Source organism: Nicotiana tomentosiformis, chromosome 1, assembly GCF_000390325.3.
Source record: "Nicotiana tomentosiformis chromosome 1, ASM39032v3, whole genome shotgun sequence".
Lineage (NCBI taxonomy): Eukaryota > Viridiplantae > Streptophyta > Magnoliopsida > Solanales > Solanaceae > Nicotiana > Nicotiana tomentosiformis.
In genome coordinates this window covers 133685061-133703300 of record NC_090812.1, presented here as the reverse complement: position 1 = coordinate 133703300, position 18240 = coordinate 133685061, and the positions used below count along the sequence as shown (strand labels likewise).

General features: G+C 41.9%; 1 protein-coding gene across 1 annotated transcript; it reads right to left on the bottom strand.

Moving 5' to 3' along the window:
- Positions 1-457: 457 nt before the first annotated feature.
- Positions 458-1426, bottom strand: LOC104095059 (ribonuclease S-7-like). The gene is made up of 2 exons (XM_018770394.2): positions 1193-1426; positions 458-1076 (listed from the first exon to the last, which is right to left on the bottom strand). Exons 1-2 carry the CDS (start codon positions 1418-1420, stop codon positions 801-803), a joined length of 504 nt encoding a protein of 167 aa, XP_018625910.1. The 5' UTR covers positions 1421-1426; the 3' UTR covers positions 458-800.
- Positions 1427-18240: the final 16814 nt, after the last annotated feature.

The window sequence follows — 18240 nt, the reverse complement described above, 5'->3', positions numbered from 1 at the left end:
CGATGTTACCTCGGTCGATTCGGACGCCCCGAGCTCGACGCCCCCATCTCGGAATTCGTTCGGGTTCTCCATGAAATCCCTTGACTGAGATGCCATCCTCGATCGATCTTCATGATCGAGGATCGGTTTTAACCGTATACATAGGGTAGCAATAGTTTTAGTAATTAATGTTAGTCCTAGTTTCTCCTATATAAGTACACTTACAATGTATGATTAAAAATACACGAGAGACATAACTCTCATTCCAAACGCCGCAAAACACTAGGATTTAGACTTTGATATGTAGGTTGCTCCGACATAAAATGACAACTACTAAAGATCAGTAATTTCAGTCGCGGTTCGTTCCGGTCTTCTATTACAAGAAGAACTTATAAGTTCTCCGTTTAATTTCCATGCGACAACTATATCATATGGACTCATATGTTCATTCAATTTAGCTATCCATAACCAAGAAAAATTATTTAAAGGTGCAATAGCTTACGCACCAGAGTGTACCAATTCATTAATGACTTTCTTAAATTCATGTACTTCTGGTGGTTCTACAATGTAATCTTCCTGGATAATTTTCTTATCTTGAAGGTCTTAATGACTTTTTATTTAATTATACTTGGCATAATGAAAGGAATGAAAAAATGGGAAGTTATTCATCATGGAAACGTAATCCCATTAGGTCCTTTTGGGCTGCATGACTTTGGATTAGGACAATTCATCACTGCAATCTTTCGGTTGAAACATATGCCTATTTGCCATAGTTCTGTTGTTCCTTGAAAATCATCAGAGCAGCTGAGGTTTGGAACTCCTCAAGTAACTGACCTGATAGCGTTTTGGATTTTGCTATTGGTAAGATGAGTTGTTCCAGGAGTAATACCATTCTTTCCGAGAATATTCAAAATGTCAAATTTGTCTTTTAAGCCTATGGCTAAATCAAAATATGCATCTTGATTAAAGAGATCCGAACAACAAGTTCCATGCTTATAGTATTCTTTTCTCCAGAAAACTTGATCTTTTTTACAAATAGCTTTGGTTGTTGTCAAGTTAGGCCAGCGTAATTCCAAAGCTTCTTTTTTTGTTTCATCCTGTAAGCAACATGACAGGCTTATCTCAACATATAAATGAAGAGAATCAAAATGGAAAAAAATGGATAAGAAAAGAGCAATGCACTAAAGCTTGATGAAACAATGTTGTAATATACCGTGATCGTATTAAACTTAGTATTGATTCTGCAGTAATTCAGCCGTCTGCTCGTGTTATCCGGCCAAAGCCCGTGGATTGTATAGTTGTTTGGAGTTCTCATGCAACGTTTCGTGTGGCAAAACGTTGCTGGCCACGTTAAAACGAGTTGCAAGTGCTCGAACATCCCATAGCCGGGGGAAAGAGTAAAAAGTAAGATGAAGAAAACTGACGCGAGTGGTCTAAACATTCTGTAGTTCCAACAACTCGATTTAATTTCATTTATTCTAAGACTATATATACTAGTAGATGTTTATCAGTCGGTTGGTGTGGATTTTAAATATTTGTCATCAAATACTTTTTATAAAGAAGAACCTTTGGACTTTAACCTAACTAATGTTATCATATCATTTGAGGAGGATTAGAAATTGCGGTGCGCGTTCTCTTCATCCTAAGTAATTATTGTTTACCCTCAATACGGGTAAAACCGAGCTCATGATGTACCTCGACTTCTGACAAAATAAGCCAAGTTCGAGATATGGTGGCAAGGGACCAAAATCGAGCCGAATGTCCCATCGAGCCAGAGCCCGGGGGCACGACTCCTGTCCTCGGAAATGCCGAGGTCATAGTTCCAGAATCGGCCCCGGCCTTGAACAACTTCAAATGACATTGTCGACGATCAAGCATAACCATCGGAAGGCCGAAATATCCGTGACCGGCCGGATATCACGGCGGGGATCTCGGCACATATCGGTAGGGAACCGACAATTAGTTAATCAGAAGATTTCTTACCTTTTATAGAGTTGTACTAAATATAGAACTCCCTACTATATAAAGGGGGTCTGGTTACTCATAAAAGACATGGTAACAGGAGTTCCAAGGCAATATATTATCATTTTCTCTGTTATTTAGCTTTTTTCACTTGTTCATCAGTGTTGACTATAGCGAGCCCGGATCGAGCGTGAACAATTTCACTAAGGCTGAAACTGTCTTATTCGTGTAGTTTGAATTCATTTTATATCCACTTGTTCAATCTAATCCAATTTATAGCTTCGTGTCCAAGTAATCTGCAAATCCTTAAAATCACTTATAAATTCAATTGTTATCTCATTTTGAGGGTAAACAGTCTGGGGCCCACCGTGGGGCTAATGATAATAGTGGTTATTTGATACGAACCTCTATAACACACCCTATTTTACACTTGTTCTTTGGAGTATCTTTGATTTCAGGTGAAAATTTGAAATGTCAAACTACCAGGTTGCCCCTCTAAACGTGGATGCTAAATCCGTCCACCATGGCGAGAACAACAATGTAGCACCCGGTAACGAGGTGCCCCCCGTCGACCACAATAGAGTTCCAATTGCAGACCCAATCGATGCTAGATCGCATGTGGCCATCAATGCAAATTTGCCTACTAATCCTGAGAACAACATCCGCAGAGAAGTCCGGTTAGTTGCATAAAATATGCACGGTGAAGAAGATGATGGAATCCACTTGCGGGTGATCTTCGAAATGTTACATGCTCAATAGGCTGCAATAGCACAGCTCTAGAATCAAAGCCGCTCCCCGAGAAGGATTGAGCCCGAGCCGTCTGGGGAAGTAACCCGCAGAAATGAACCGATCATGGAGAGACCAAATGAAAGTGAATCGGGGACCAACCCGGAGACCATATAAATACTCGAGGAGCTGATTAAACGAGTAGAATCGGGAGAGAAGAAAATCGAAGCCATTGACAAAAAAAGTAGAAACCTACAATTCCAGGGTCGATCAAATACTAGGAGCACCGTCGATCTTAAAAGGTATGGATTCCAAGAAGTTTTTTCAAAAACCTTTCCCTTCGAGTGCAGCTCCAAAGCCTATCCCTAAGAAGTTCCGCATGCCCGATATTCCTAAGTACAATGGAACGACAAACACAAATGAGCATATGACCTCCTACATATGCGCCATCAAAGGGAATGACTGGGAATATGACGAGATCGAGTCTGTTATGATATGGTATCACAACCTACCACCTAATTCTATTGACTCATTTGCTATGCTTGCAGATTCCTTCGTGAAAGCACACGTCGGGGCTATCAAGGTCGAGACCAGAGTGTCAGACCTTTTCAAAGTAAAGTAGAGGGACAATGAGATGGTCAAAGAATTCGTATCCCGGTTTCAAATTGAATGAATGGACCTGCCTCCGGTCACGGATGATTGGGCCATACAGGCCTTCACCCAGGGATTCAATGTTCGAAGCTCGTTGGCTTCACAGCAGTTGAAACACAATCTGGTAGAATATCCAGCTGTTACTTTGGCCGACGTACACAATCGGTATAAATCAAAAATCAAGGTTGAAGATGATCAACTTGGGGCCCCTTTCGGGTCCGTCTATCCCATCTGAGCAATCAATAGAGTCAAGAGAGACATCGATCGTGAACTGAGATCGACCACGGATTGTTATCAACCATACAACGGGGACCAAAGAGGTAATTGATCTGGACTAAACCCCGTGAGGAATGAAAGGAGGAGTGATCGAGGTCAGAACAACAGAGGACTCATGAGCAAAAATAGTTTTGACAGGCCGATCGGGCCTAAGGAAGCACTAAGGCTTTCGGAATACAACTTTAACGCCGTCGCCGCCATCGTATCTGCCATCGAACGTATCAAAGACACCAAATGGCCTCAACCTCTATAGGTTGATCCATCCCAAAGGGATCATAACCTAATGAGCAAATACCATGGATTCACAACATGAGGGCAGTACCCTCGACTCTGCAACAAGTGTAAAATATTCCCAACACCAGGAGGGATTAAAACAATCTACGGAGAACAACCAGCCGCAAAAGAAATATTTGCGATAGAAGAGGTGATCCCGATATCCGCACATACAACGACGAAAAGTCCAGGTTTGGTCGCCAAGGAAGAAACCAAATAACAATTACCAAGACCGGCCCCCGACCCAACCGGGGAAGTAGGGACCAATGAAGATGACGACTACGGGGTCCCCAGGTCCTTCATAATCCCCGATGATTCTGACGCCACCAAGTCAGCGGTCGAGGAACTGGAGCAAGTCATACTGATCGAGCATTTGCCCGATCATAAGGTATACCTGGGCACGGGGCTAAGTCCCGAGCTCAAGAAATAACTCATTCAATTCCTTATAGCTAACACGGAGTGTTTCGCTTGGTCCCACATTTATATGGCAGGGATCCCTCTAGAAATAAGCACTCAGAAGCTAAGCATGGACCCGAAGTTTCATCCAGTCAAACAGAAAAAGAGACCTCAGTCCAAAATCAAACACGCATTCATCAAAGACGAGGTATCTAAACTCCTTAAAATAGGGTCAATTCGGGAGGTTAAATACCCTGATTGGTTAGCTAACGTAGTGGTAGTCCCTAAGAAAGGGAATAAATTAAGAGTGTTTGTAGACTATAAAGATTTGAATAAGGTATGCCCCAAGGACTCTTTCCCTTTGCCCAATATCGATCGCATGATCAATGCGACGGTCGGCCATGAGATCTCAATTTTCTCGATGCCTATTCCGGGTACAACCAAATTCGGATGGACCCGAGTGACCAGGAAAATACTTCCCCCATCACTAAGTACGTTACCTACTGCTATAACGCAATGCGATTCGGACTAAAAAAGGTCGGCGCAACTTACCAACGCCTAGTAAATTGGATGTTCGAAGAACAAATAGGAAAATCAATGGAGGTTTACATTGACGACATTTTAGTTAAGTCCCTACAAGCAGAGGACCAATTAAAACTTTAGCAGGAAACCTTCGACATATTAAAGAGGTACAACATGAAGCTGAACTCGGAGAAATGCGTGTTCGGAGTTGGGTATGTGAAATTTCTTGAATTCATGGTTTCCAACCGGGGGGTCGAGATTAACCCCGAAATGATCGAGAACATTGAAGAAATCACTGTTGTGGACAACATCAAAGCCGTTCAAAGGTTAAACGGTCGCATAGCCGCCATCGGCCGATTCATCTTGAAGTCCTCCGACAAGAGCTATCGGTTCTTCTCACTATTGAAAAAGAAGAAACCGTTCATGGACTCTGGAGTGTCAACAAGCCTTGGAGGAACTCAAATGGTACCTCTCAAGCCCACCTTTACTTCACACTCTGAAGGCGGGTGAACATCTATACCTATACTTGGCAGTATCCAAGGTAGCGGTAAGTGGAGTCCTTATCCAAGAAGAAGAAAGTATGCAATTTCCTATTTATTATGTTAGCAGAACTTTAGGAGAGGTCGAAACTAGGTATCCTCACCTAGAGAAACTAGCACTTTCTTTGCTAAGCGCCTCTAGAAAGTTAAAATTGTACTTTCAATGCCACCCTATATGTGTTGTAACTACTTACCCATTGATAAACATAATGCATAAACCCGAGCTCTCGGGACGATTGGCCGAATGGGCCGTCGAAATCAATGAGTATGATATCAAATATCGACCCCGCACCGCCATCAAATCTCAAATTTTGGCGGACTTTGTGGCCGACTTTACACCGGCCCTAATACCCGAGGTCGAAAGAGAGTTGTTGTTAAACTCGGGGACTTCTTCCGGAATTTGGATGTATTTACGGACAGTGCCTCGAACTCAAAGGGGTCCGGACTTGGCGTTGTCTTAAAGCCACCAACAGGTAATATAGTTAGTGTCACGCCCCAAAATAGGGAGCGCAACTATAACACCCCAAAAATTTTGAAGTATTTCAGTGTAAAGCCCCGTAATTTTCGCAAGTGAATTCAAGGTTTCATGATGCCGGAGTAGGCTTACGTGTTTGAGGATGGTATAAGATCTTCGCTGCGGTTCGGACTTTTTGGATTGAACAATGCACCGAGAAGTAAAGAAAAATTTTTGGCGGAAAAACGCCATTTTGCGGCCACATAATCACTCTGCGGACCGCATAATGGCCGCAGAGTGAAGCAGTAAGTTTGGCCAACTTGAGGTCCGTTTTGCGGTCGATTATGCGACCGCATAATCGATATGTGGACCGCATATCAGTTTTATAATCCCTCTTGGGTTTTTGCGAAGGGAGTTCTGCGGTGCATTATGCGACCGCAGAACGAGTATGCAGACCGCATACTGGTTGCATACCTGGGCCAAAAGTTCAGGCCCCTGAGGACCATTTCTGCGGTCACTTTGCGGACCGCATAACCATTATGTGGTCGCATATGCGACCGCAGACCTGTGTCGGGGCACCCATTTTCTTAATTTAAAACCCGACCCCCATTCCGTAAAAATACCCCTTTAGTCTATTTTGAAGCTCATTTCTGATATTTCTAGTATGAGAGAGAGAGGGTTCTAGAGGGAGGGCCTAATTTTCATTAATTGATCTTCAACCATCACTCAAATCCTTGGAAATATTCAAGTAGAGCACCAAAATTCTTCACCCTAAAAGGTAGGGCTTCATCACCCCAGCTCTTAATTTCAAACATAGCTATAATGGGGTATTAGTGTGATCCTTCATGGGTATGAGGGTGGTTCATCTTGCATGCATGTGATAAAGATTGTGGGAAAAATAAAAAGTGAACTAGAACCATGAACATTTTTCTAATTTTGGGTTCAATTTGTATATTGCTAAAATAGATTGAGGTTGCTAAGGGTTCCGGATAATTGTAGAGTCTAAAGAAGCGCGATTGAGGTATGTTGGCCAAACTTTCTCTCTTGGAATTGAATTCCATAATGTTTCTGTAAGTTTCAAAATGTGGGTTACGTATTAAAAGGTTATGGCTTTGAGTCGTGTTTCAATGAAAGATAGAATTATCTAAAAGCTTTTGTACTAAATTCATGTCCATTAGTGGCTGCTTTAACTAATGCTTTGATTTATAAATATATCCAGTGTGATTCGAGTTCTATATACTCATGCTAAAATTATACATTGTCATTTCTGGGGGAGAGTATTGCAAGAGTAAATGGTGTATTGACTGTTTATGATTTTTCATGTGTGTTTCTATTGTTGGTTGGTATGCTTCATTCTTTGGGAAGAAACCATTTGTGTTTGAAGTTTCCATTTCAAATGGATTTGAAGTATATGATTTCTAAAATATCTTATATGTTGATACTTGATGCTGATCTTTGAAATTGAAAGAGGTGAAAGTGTGGAATATGAAATACGGCCATCGTGCCGGAATAAAGAATCTTTTGAATGGCCTAATGAGCCAAGAAAATATTGTCGTTGTGAATGACTGGAAATCTAATGAGAATTCATATAATGTGAAAGATGTTGAGGTGAGTACAATTATATTTATGATATTTCTGTTTGCAAATCAAATCAAAACTATTTTTGGGAGCATCATTAGCAATACCAAGAAAGGGTGGGTCATAAGGCCCACACCTGAAACTACACGTGCCGGTGTAGGGGTGGATTGTGATATTATTCCCCTTAATTGGGATGAAACTGGAACCTTTGTTGATTGGAAAAGTCAACATGCACGGCATATGTGGGAAGGCGGCCTAGCTGATTGGGTGGAGATCAGACGCCATATTGCGCATATGTTGGTACTACTCTTGATAACAACTTTCTTTCGCATTATATGTAAAACCACATTGTTCTTGGGGAGATGGCCTAGCCGATCGGGCGTGATCGGACTCTGTACTAACAAAGACGGTGGTATATCGGTGCTAATGATCTCCCAACCAAAATTATATTATAAAGTTCGTAATTTGAAAATTATTATGTTTTAACTGGACATTTGAATATTGTTGATTGTGACTTGCTGTTTCTATGTATTGCCTTTTCTTATATGGGCATTCTATTTTGAAAGAGGATTTTTAGCTATACATACTAGTGCTATTCGACAGTACTAACTTCCTTTTTGCTGGGGGCGCTGCATCTTTAATGAATGCAGGTGGTTCTTCAGCATGCGACATTGATCAGTGATAGCAGTACACTCTTTTCAGCTGATTTGGTGAGCCCCACTTCATTTTGGGGTCATGTATCTTTTGTTTCTCATGTACAGTATTTTGAGGTATAGCTGGGGCCTTGTTGCCGGCATTTCCATATCACACTTATATTGTACTTAGAGGCTCTGTAGACAGGTTGTGGGTTATGGTTGATGTTGGGAATTGAACTAGAAATGTTGCTACTTGGAAATTATGTTTTTCATTAATTCTATAAACTCGTAATGTTTTGGAAATTATGAATGAAGCTACTAATGGGAATGAAAAGGAAGTTGTTAATAAAATCTTTTCAGTGATTGATTAATGGAGTACATTTCCTCTTTATTCATGGATGAGTTTGGGTAGAAAGAAGTCTAATAGGCTTGCTCGGCCGGGTTCTATCGGTTGAGCGCCGGTCGCGCTCCCTGAGTTTGGGGCGTGATAGCAACCGGCGCCCAGCCGAGTGAACCCGGTCGAAAAAGCTTGTTAGATTTCCTTCTACCCAAACTCATCTATGAAGGGAGATAATACATATTTTCATTAATAAGACAGTATGGTGATCATGTCTACAATACCAATTCATTACCAATAGTTTCATCATTTTAAAGTCTCCAATGGAACAGATAATGCAACCACAACATAACATAGTTTAACTTTCCCAGCACCAATATACAGCCCACACTATGTCTACGGAGCCTCTATAGATAAAGAAGAGTACTACGATAATACCGGTAATAAGGCCCCGGCTATACCTCAAACATAATACACAAAGAACAAAAGAAACATGACCCCGGAATGAAGTGGGGCTCACCAAGTTAGCTGGGAAGAGGGTGTACCTATCACTAATCGATGTCCTGCTATAGAACCACCTTCATCCATTAAAGATGCAGCGCCCCCGGCAAAAAGGACGTTAGTACTGTCGAATAGCACTAGTATTAAAACCAAACACCAATTTAAGAAATTGGAAGTACAGTATGAATATGATGAATCATGGTGGCAATAGAAGAGCATAGATAACCGTTTAAGCCAGAGCAAGCTTATTAATATCTGTCATTAACATCTATAGAATTTAAGATGAGATCCTTTATAACCATCTTTACACAAAGCGGCCCCTCCGCCTTATCCCAATGTATGCAGGTTGAGGTGTAAGCACAATACCACAACTCTACTCAAGCGGCCCTGCCACCTCACCCTTGCTGCCTTACCCCAATATATGCCGGTGGAGGTGTAGTCCCAATCACAATCTCTACACAATTTGACATAATAATTTCCACATAAATCACGACTTTGAATTATAACATGTAGATACACAATTCATAGTTTGGAACACATCCTCAATTTATAATGCAATATGATAAGAGCATTTGAAACACAAATTGAATATTTATCTTTGTCACAGAACTTATTCGCAATACTCGATTTGTAATCAACATCTTGGAACTTACAAAGGTAATGGGGATTCCAATTCTTAAAAAAGAGTTTAGCCAACATACCTCAATTGAGCTTCCTTAAACTCTAAAATGTTCCGGAAATCTTAGAAACTTCAATCTATATTAGAAATGTAACAAATTGAACCAAAATTAGGAAGATAATCATGGTTCTATCTCATTTGAGCATTTAATCAAACACTAGGTGTGCATTAAGGTTTCAAGGTTCTTTTATGGAGGATTCCATCATCCCACAACCCATTCCTTACCATTTTTAGCTCAACAATCATCCTACAACCCTTGATAATACATACATGCAAAATAACCAACTCCCATACCCAAGAATTGTCTTGCTAATTACCCATCTTTAGATAATTTTCGAAATTAAGGGCTAGGGTGTAGAATCTTACCTATAGGATGAAGACCTTGTGAGTTTCCTTGTGAATCTCCCCAAATCTTGAGCAAAGATTGATGAAAATTAGCCTAGGGTTTCCCCTCTCTCTAAAACATTCTCACTTCTCTCTAAAACATCAGATTTTAGCTCAAAAATGGACCATTGCGTCTATTTAACGAAGTAGGGACGGGTTATAAAAACCCAAAATTGAATCTTTAGAAAAAGATATGCGGTCGCATATGCGACCGCAGAATGGATATGCGGTCCGCATATCGGCAGCACAATTTGGCCCCCAATGGTGATGCTGTCTGCCTGGGTCTGTGGTGATTTTGTGGCCCACAGACCTGTTCAGCGGTCGCATAATGCACCGCAGAACTGGTCTACGGGCTGCATAATGCACCGCAAACCTTCCTCCAGGCTAGCCCGCCTCTGATTCACTCTATGACCATTATGCGGTCCGCATAGTGAGCTGCAGAAATGACTTTTATGGCAAAAATATTTCCTTTACTCCTCAGTGCATTGTTCAACACAAAAAGTTCGAGCCGTGGCGAGCAAGCTTGCCGCGATGAATTTCTACAATCCTCAAACACGTAAGCCTACTTCAGCACCACGAAATCATAAATTCCTTTGCGAAATTTTATGGGGCCTTACATTCTCCCCCAGTTAGAATCATTCATCCTCGAATGAGGGTCAAAATCTGTCATTAGCACTCAATGTAACTTAACTGATATAACACACACCTGTAGTTCCAAATTTTTGACTAACTCCCTAAATTTCCACAACTTTTGCCAGAGTCTCCCCTAAAACTGGGCCTATCCACCTGTCAGAGAATCCCAGAAGCCAATCCTAACAACATGTACGTAATACGATATCGCAAAATAACATAGAACATCACTAATCGTGGACTCATAAGCAATATATTACTATAAAAGGAACACACTTTATATAAACTGTACAAATGATACATAATTCATAGAAGGTAACTCTTAGAACTTTCATAGAACACAACTTTATGATTACATGACTATTCAAACAAATAAGGATACTTCTTCTTCATCTCTTACTCGGCCTCCCAAGTAGCCTCTTTAACTGCTAGTTTCGTCATAACACTTTCACGGAGGCAATTTCTTTATTTCTTAACTTTCGGACTTGCCGACCAATAATAGACACTGGAATCTCTTCATAAGTCAATTTCTCATTAACCTCAATAGTCTCAATCGGAACAATGAGTGTCGGGTCTCCAACTACTTTCTTCAACATAGACACGTGAAACACCGGGTGCACTAATGACATCTCAGGTGGTAGCTCAAGCTTGTATGCCATCACCGATCCTCTGAATGATTTTATATGGTCCGATATACCTCAAACTCAATTTCACTTTCCTACCAAATCGCATTACACCTTTCATGGGGGAAACTTTCAAGAATACCTCATCATCTTCTTTGAACTCCAAATCCCCACGACGAACATCCGAATAGGACTTCTGATGACTCTGAGCAGTCTTCAACCGCTCCTTAATGATTTTAAATTTTTCCATAGCCTGATGTACGAGGTCTGGCCCTATCAACTCTGTTTCCCCAATTTCGAACCACCCAATGGGAGATCTACATCTCCTACCATATAAAGCCTCGAACGGTGCCATCTGAATGCTAGCATGATAATTATTGTTGTAAGCAAATTCTATGAGTGGCAAATGATCATCCAAACTACCTTTGAAGTCTAGAACACAAGCACGCAACATATCCTCAAGTGTCTGAATAGTCCGCTCTGCCTGCCCGTCAGTTTGCGGGTGAAAGGCTATACTGAGGTTCACCTGAGTACCCAAACCTTGCTGAAATTTCTTCCAAAAATTAGCCGTGAACTGTGCCCTCCAATCAGAAATGATGGAAACTAGAGTGCCATGCAACCTGACTATTTCTTTGATATACAACTGAGCATACTCTTCCGCTGTATCAGTAGCCTTAATCGGCAAGAAGTGTGCTGATTTCGTGAGTCGATCCACAATCACCCATATTGAGTCAAACTTATGAGGAGTACGAGGTAATCCTACCACAAAGTCCATATTAATCATTTCCCACTTTCACATTAGAATTTCTATGTTCTGTACCAACCCACCAGGCCTTTGGTGTTCGGCCTTCACTTGCTGACAATTTGGACACATCGCCACAAAGTCCACTAGATTCCTCTTCATATAATTCCAACAGTAGACTTCCTTAAGGTCATGATACATTTTCATAGAACCCGGGTGCACAAAATACCTAGAAGCGTGAGCTTCGATCATAATTCATTTTCGGACACTATCTATGTTTGGAACACATAGTCGCCCTTGGTACCTTAGTGTACCATCATCCATACCAAGAGAAAAGGCCAGGGTCTTATGTTTATGAATCTCTTCTTTCAGTTGTGCCAATAATGGATCGTTGTATTGTTTCTCCTTGACTTCCACAACAAGTGATGATTTACCCCTATTTTGTAGAATCATCGCTCCTTCACTAGAGTCCGCAAGACGAACTCCCAAACTAGCCAATCGATAAACTTCCTTGGTCAACGGCCTTTGATATGCCTCCAAGTGTGCTAAACTACCCATAGATTTTCGGCTAAGAGCATTCGCCACAACATTAGCCTTTCCCGGATGATATAGAATATCAATGTCGTAGTCCTTGAGTAACTCAAGCCATTTTCTCTGCCTCAGATTAAATTCATTTTGTTTGAAAATATTTTGAAGGCTCTTATGGTCCGTGAATATATCCGCATGGACCCCATATAATTATTGACGCCAAATTTTCAATGCAAATACCATCGCCGCAAGTTCTAAGTCATGTGTTGGATAGTTTTTTTCTTGATTCTTGAGTTGCCTAGAAGCATAAGCTATCACCTTGCCATGTTGTATTAATACACACCCAAGCCCGATTCTTGAAGCATCACAATATACCACAAATCCATCTATACCCTCTAGTAGGGTCAACACCGGTGTCATAGTCAATCTTGCTTTCAACTCCTGGAAACTCTTTTCACAAGCATCTGACCATTGGAACTTAATTGCCTTCTGTGTCAATTTAGTCAATGGAGAGGCAAGAGTAGAAAACCCCTCCACAAACTTTCTGTAATATCCAGCTAAGCCTAAGAAATTGCGAATCTCTGTTGGAGTTGTAGGCCTCGGCCAATTTTTCATAGCTGCAACTTTCTGAGGATCAACCTTAATCTCTTAACTAGAGACTACATGACCTAAGAATGTGACAGATTTAAGCCAAAATTCACACTTCAAAAATTTTGCATATAACTTGTGCTGATATAGGGTTTGCAAAACTACCCTGAGATGATCAGCATGGTCCTTTCGATTGCGTGAATATACAAGGATTTTGTCAATAACACTATCACAAAAGAGTCGAGGAATGGCTTGCAAACTTGATTCATAAGATCCATACCGGGTCTTAAAAGCTGTTTTCGGAATATCCCGCTCCTTGATCTTCAATTGGTGATACCCGGATCTTAAATCAATCTTAAGAATTATCTGGCACCTTGAAATTGATAAAACAAGTTATCTATCTTTGGTAGTGGGTATTTATGTTTGATTGTGACCTTGTTGAGCTTCCGGTAGTCAATACACATTCTCAGTGACCCATCCTTTTTCCTTACAAAAAGGACTGGTGTGCCCCAAGGCGACACACTCGACATGATAAAACCCTTTTCTAACAAGTCCTTCAGCTCCTCCTTTAGTTCCTTCAATTCTGCCTGTGCCATCTTGTAGGGTGGAATAGATATAGGATGAGTGTCTGGTATCACATCAATCCCAAAGTCAATCTCCATGGCTGGTGGGATCCTAGGGAGCTCTTCTGGAAAGACTCCCAAAAATTCATTCACAACAGGCACGGACTCAAGTGTAGGCATCGGTGTCCGTAACCCAGACCAAATGGTAAATACACCCCTTGTTGATCATCTTCGTGGCCTTAAGGTAAGAAATAAACCTACCCTTCGGTACCACATCATCACCCTTCTACTCAATAACTCGCTCATTTAGAAATTCGAACCTAACAGTCCTAGTTCGGTAATCAAGCTTGGTAAAACAGGAATAAAGCCAGTCCATCCCCATTATTACATCAAAATAGACTATCCCCAATTCAATAAGATCAACCATGGTGTCCCGACCATGCAACGTGACAACACAATCCCTATACACCCGCGCAGACAAAATAGACTCACCAACCGGAGTAGATACAGAGAACGCCTCATGAAGATGTTCCGATTCTATCCCAAATTCCATCGCAGCATAAGGAAAGACATATGAAAAAGTGGAACTGGGATCAATAAGAGCATACACATCATGAAATTGGACAGTCAATATTCCCGTGACAACATCTAGAGAAGCCTCTGAATCTCAACGCCTCTGCATAGCATAAAATCTGTTTGGTTCTCCCAAATTCTGTGCACCACCCCTAGCTACACCACGCCCTACGGGTGCTGGGTCGTCTCGAGCTAGAGGTGTTGTGGATGTAGTAGCAGCAGAATTAGCTGGCTGCGCCGCACCTCTGCCCATGTTCCGGCAGGATGAGCGGCAATCCCTGTGAATGTGACCCCTCACACTGCACCAATATCATATAGGTAGGTCCATGAAATAGGCCCCAAAGTGCATCCTCCCACACTTAGAGCATGGGAGCCTCCGCTCCAGAAACCTTCCATTTGGCCGACCCTACTACTAGGGTCCCTTGTTGCCCTGACTGGGTCCAGATGAATGTGCACTCATCGAGGACTGAGCGAATGATTGAGATGGTCCTGATGACCCTCCCCTGAATGCCGACCTGCCACCACCACCACCGGAAGAACCACCAAAGTTGCCCGCGGACCGAGCCTTGTTGCTACTCTGACGCTCCATTCTATTCTTCAATTTGCGAGTCTTTGTGGCTCGAGCAAATGCCACCATCTTACCATAGTTCATATCGGAATTCAAGGCAGCTGTAGGGGCCTCATTAATAACTAAAGGGCTAAGGCCCTGTACAAACCGGTGCACTCTAGCCTCAATAGTGGGTAACATATGAATAGCATACTTGGACAGGCGCACAAACTCCATATGGTACTCCCACACATTCATACTACCCTGCTTCAGGTTTTCAAACTCAGCGGCGCGGGCTGCCTTAGTTTCGGCAGGCAAGAAATGATCCATAAAGGCATCTGTGAACTCACCCCACCTTTCCGGAGGGCTCCGCTCCTCACGGGACTCCTCCCATAACTCAAACCAAGAATAGGCCACCCCTGTCAGGCGGTATGAGGCCAACTCTACTCCCTTCGTCTCTATAGCATGCATAACCCGGAGAGTCTTGTGCATCTCATCAATGAATACCTGGGGGTCCTCCTCGGGATTAGTACCCGTAAACACTAGAGGATCTAACTGAAGAAACTTGTTCACCCTAGAAGTAGTAGATTCCCCTATTTGGCTGGAAGAAGTAGGCCCAACACTCGATCTTTGGGCCTGAGAAGCCACTATATGTGCCAAAATCTGTATGGCTCCCCTAAGATCAATATCTGAAACACTAGAATTGGAAGCTGGAGCTGGAGGTGGAACTGGAATATCAGTTAATGGGACTGTTGCACCCTCAGTAGGTGTAGGGATAGGTGCGGTCTGATCAGTTGTGGTAGAATTGGGCAGCGTAGTAACTGGGGGAATATCCTCACCCCTCGGTTACTCACCCTCATCATCAAATATAGGATCAACTGCCACTCCTGGGGTGACATTGGCTCTTTGTCCAGTTCTTTCCTTCTTCGTAGGTGCCATGTATTGAAAATTAGAGCAACGCACGAGTTAAAGGAGGAACAATCTTACAATAAGCTTAATCGCATGATCGAGAACATGAAAGAAGGGTATTATTCCTAAATGCCCATGTAGCCTCCTAATTATAGATGTGGTCGACAACACACCAATAAGAGAGACTCTACTACACATGGCTCTGAGACATCCCAGGACACTTTAAAACATTAGGCTTCGATACCAAGTTTGTCACGCACTAAAATTGGGGAGCACAACCGGCGCCCAGCTGAGTGAACCTGACCGAACAAGCCTGTTAGATTTCCTTCTAGCCAAACACATCCGTGAAGGGAGATAATACATATTTTCATTAATAAGATAGTATGGTGATTATGTCTACAATACCAATTCATTACCAATAGTTTCATCATTTTAAAGTCTCCAATGGAACAGATAATACAACCATAACATAACATAGTTTAACTTTCCCAGCACCAATATACAACACACACTATGTTTACGGAGCCTCTATAGATAAAGAAAAGTACTATGATAATGCCGTAAACAAGGCCCCGACTATACCTCAAACACAATATACAAAAAACAAAAGATACATGACCCCTGAATAAAGTGGGGTTCACCAAGTCAGCTGGGAAGAGGGTGTACCACAATCACTGATCGATGTCTCCTGCTGTGGAACCACCTGCATCCATTAAATATGCAGCACCCCCAAAAAAAGGGACGTTAGTACCGTCGAATAGCACTAGTATGAAAACAAAACACCAATTTAAGAAATCAGAAGTACAATATGAATATGACGAATCAGGGCGGCAATAGAATAGCATAGATAACCGTTTAAGCCAGAGCAAGCTTATTAAGAGCTATCAATAACATCTATAGACTTTAAGATGAGATCCTCTGTAACTATCTTTACACAAAGCGGCCCTGCCGACTCACCCCAATGTATGCAGGTGGAGGTGTAAGCACAATACCACAACTCAACTCAAGCGGCTCTGGCGCCTCACCCCATTGTATGCGGGTGGAGGTATAACCACAGTATAAAGAACCTACACTGAGCGGCCATTCTGCCTCACCCCAATGTATGCGGGTGTAAATGCATCAATGATACCAATACCTACACAAAGCGGATATACCGCCTCACCCCAATATATATATATATATATACGTGTGGTGGTTCAACAACAATACCAAAACCATACACAAAGCGGCCTTGCCGCCTCACCCCAATGTATGCGGGTGGAGGTGTAGTCCCAATCACAATCTCTACACAATTTGACATAATAATTTCCACATAAATCACGACTTGGAATTGTAACATGTAGATACACAATCCATAGTTTGGAACACATCCTCAATTTATAATGCAATATGATAAGAGCATTTGGAACACAAATTGAACAAATATCTTTGTCACAAAACTTATTCGGAATACTCGATTTGTAATCAACATCTTGGAACTTACAAGGGTAATAGGGATTCCAATTCTAAAAGAAGAGTTTAGCCAACATACCTCAATTGAGCTTCCTTAAACTCTAAAATGTTCCGGAAATCTTAGCAACTTCAATCTATATTAAAAATGTAACAAATTGAACCAAAATTAGGAAGATGATCGTGGTTCTAGCTCATTTGAGCATTTTATTAAACTCTAGGTGTGCATTAAGGTTTCAAGGTTCTTTTATGGAGGATTCCATCATCCTACAACCCACTCCTTACCATTTTTAGCTACAATAATCATCCTACACCCCTTTATAATACACACATGCAAAATAACCAACTCCCAAACCCAAGAATTATCTTGCTAATTACCCATCTTTAGATAAATTTCGAAATTAAGGGCTAGGGTGTAGAACTTACCTCTAGGATGAAGACCTTGTGAGTTTCCTTGTGAATCTCCCCAAATCTTGGGCAAAGATTGATGAAAATTAGCCTAGGGTTTCCCCTCTCTCTAAAACACTCTCACTTCTCTCTAAAACATCAGAGTTTAGCTCAAAAATGGATCATTGTATCTATTTAACGAAGTAGGGTCGGGTTATAAAAATCCAAAAATGATGCTTCGGAACAGGATATGCGGTCACATATGTGACCGCAGAATGGATATGCGGTCCGCATATCGGCCACACAATTTGGTCCCCAAAGTTAATGCCGCCTGCCTGGGTCTGCGATGATTATGCGGCCCGCACACATGTTCTGTGATCGCATAATGCACCGCCGAACTGGTCTTTGATCGCATAATGCACCGCAGACCGTCCTACATGCTAGCCCGCCTCTGATTCACTCTGCGACCATTATGCGGTCCGCAGAGTTATTCTATGACCGCATAGTGGGTCGCATAAATGACTTTTCTGGCAAAAAGTTTTCCTTTACTCCCCAGTGCATTGTTCAACCCAAAGAGTCTGAGTTGCGGCGAGCAAGCTCGCCACAAAAAATTTCTACAATCCTCAAACACGTAAGCCTACTTCGGCACCACGAAACCTTAAATCCTTTGCGAAATTCTACGGGTCCTTACAGTTATACAATTTATTAGGACTGTAAAATTGACTAACAATGAGGACGAGTAAGAGGCCATGATTGTAGGTCTCAAACTGGCCAAAAGCTTGGGGCAGAGGTGATCGAAGCTAAGTGTG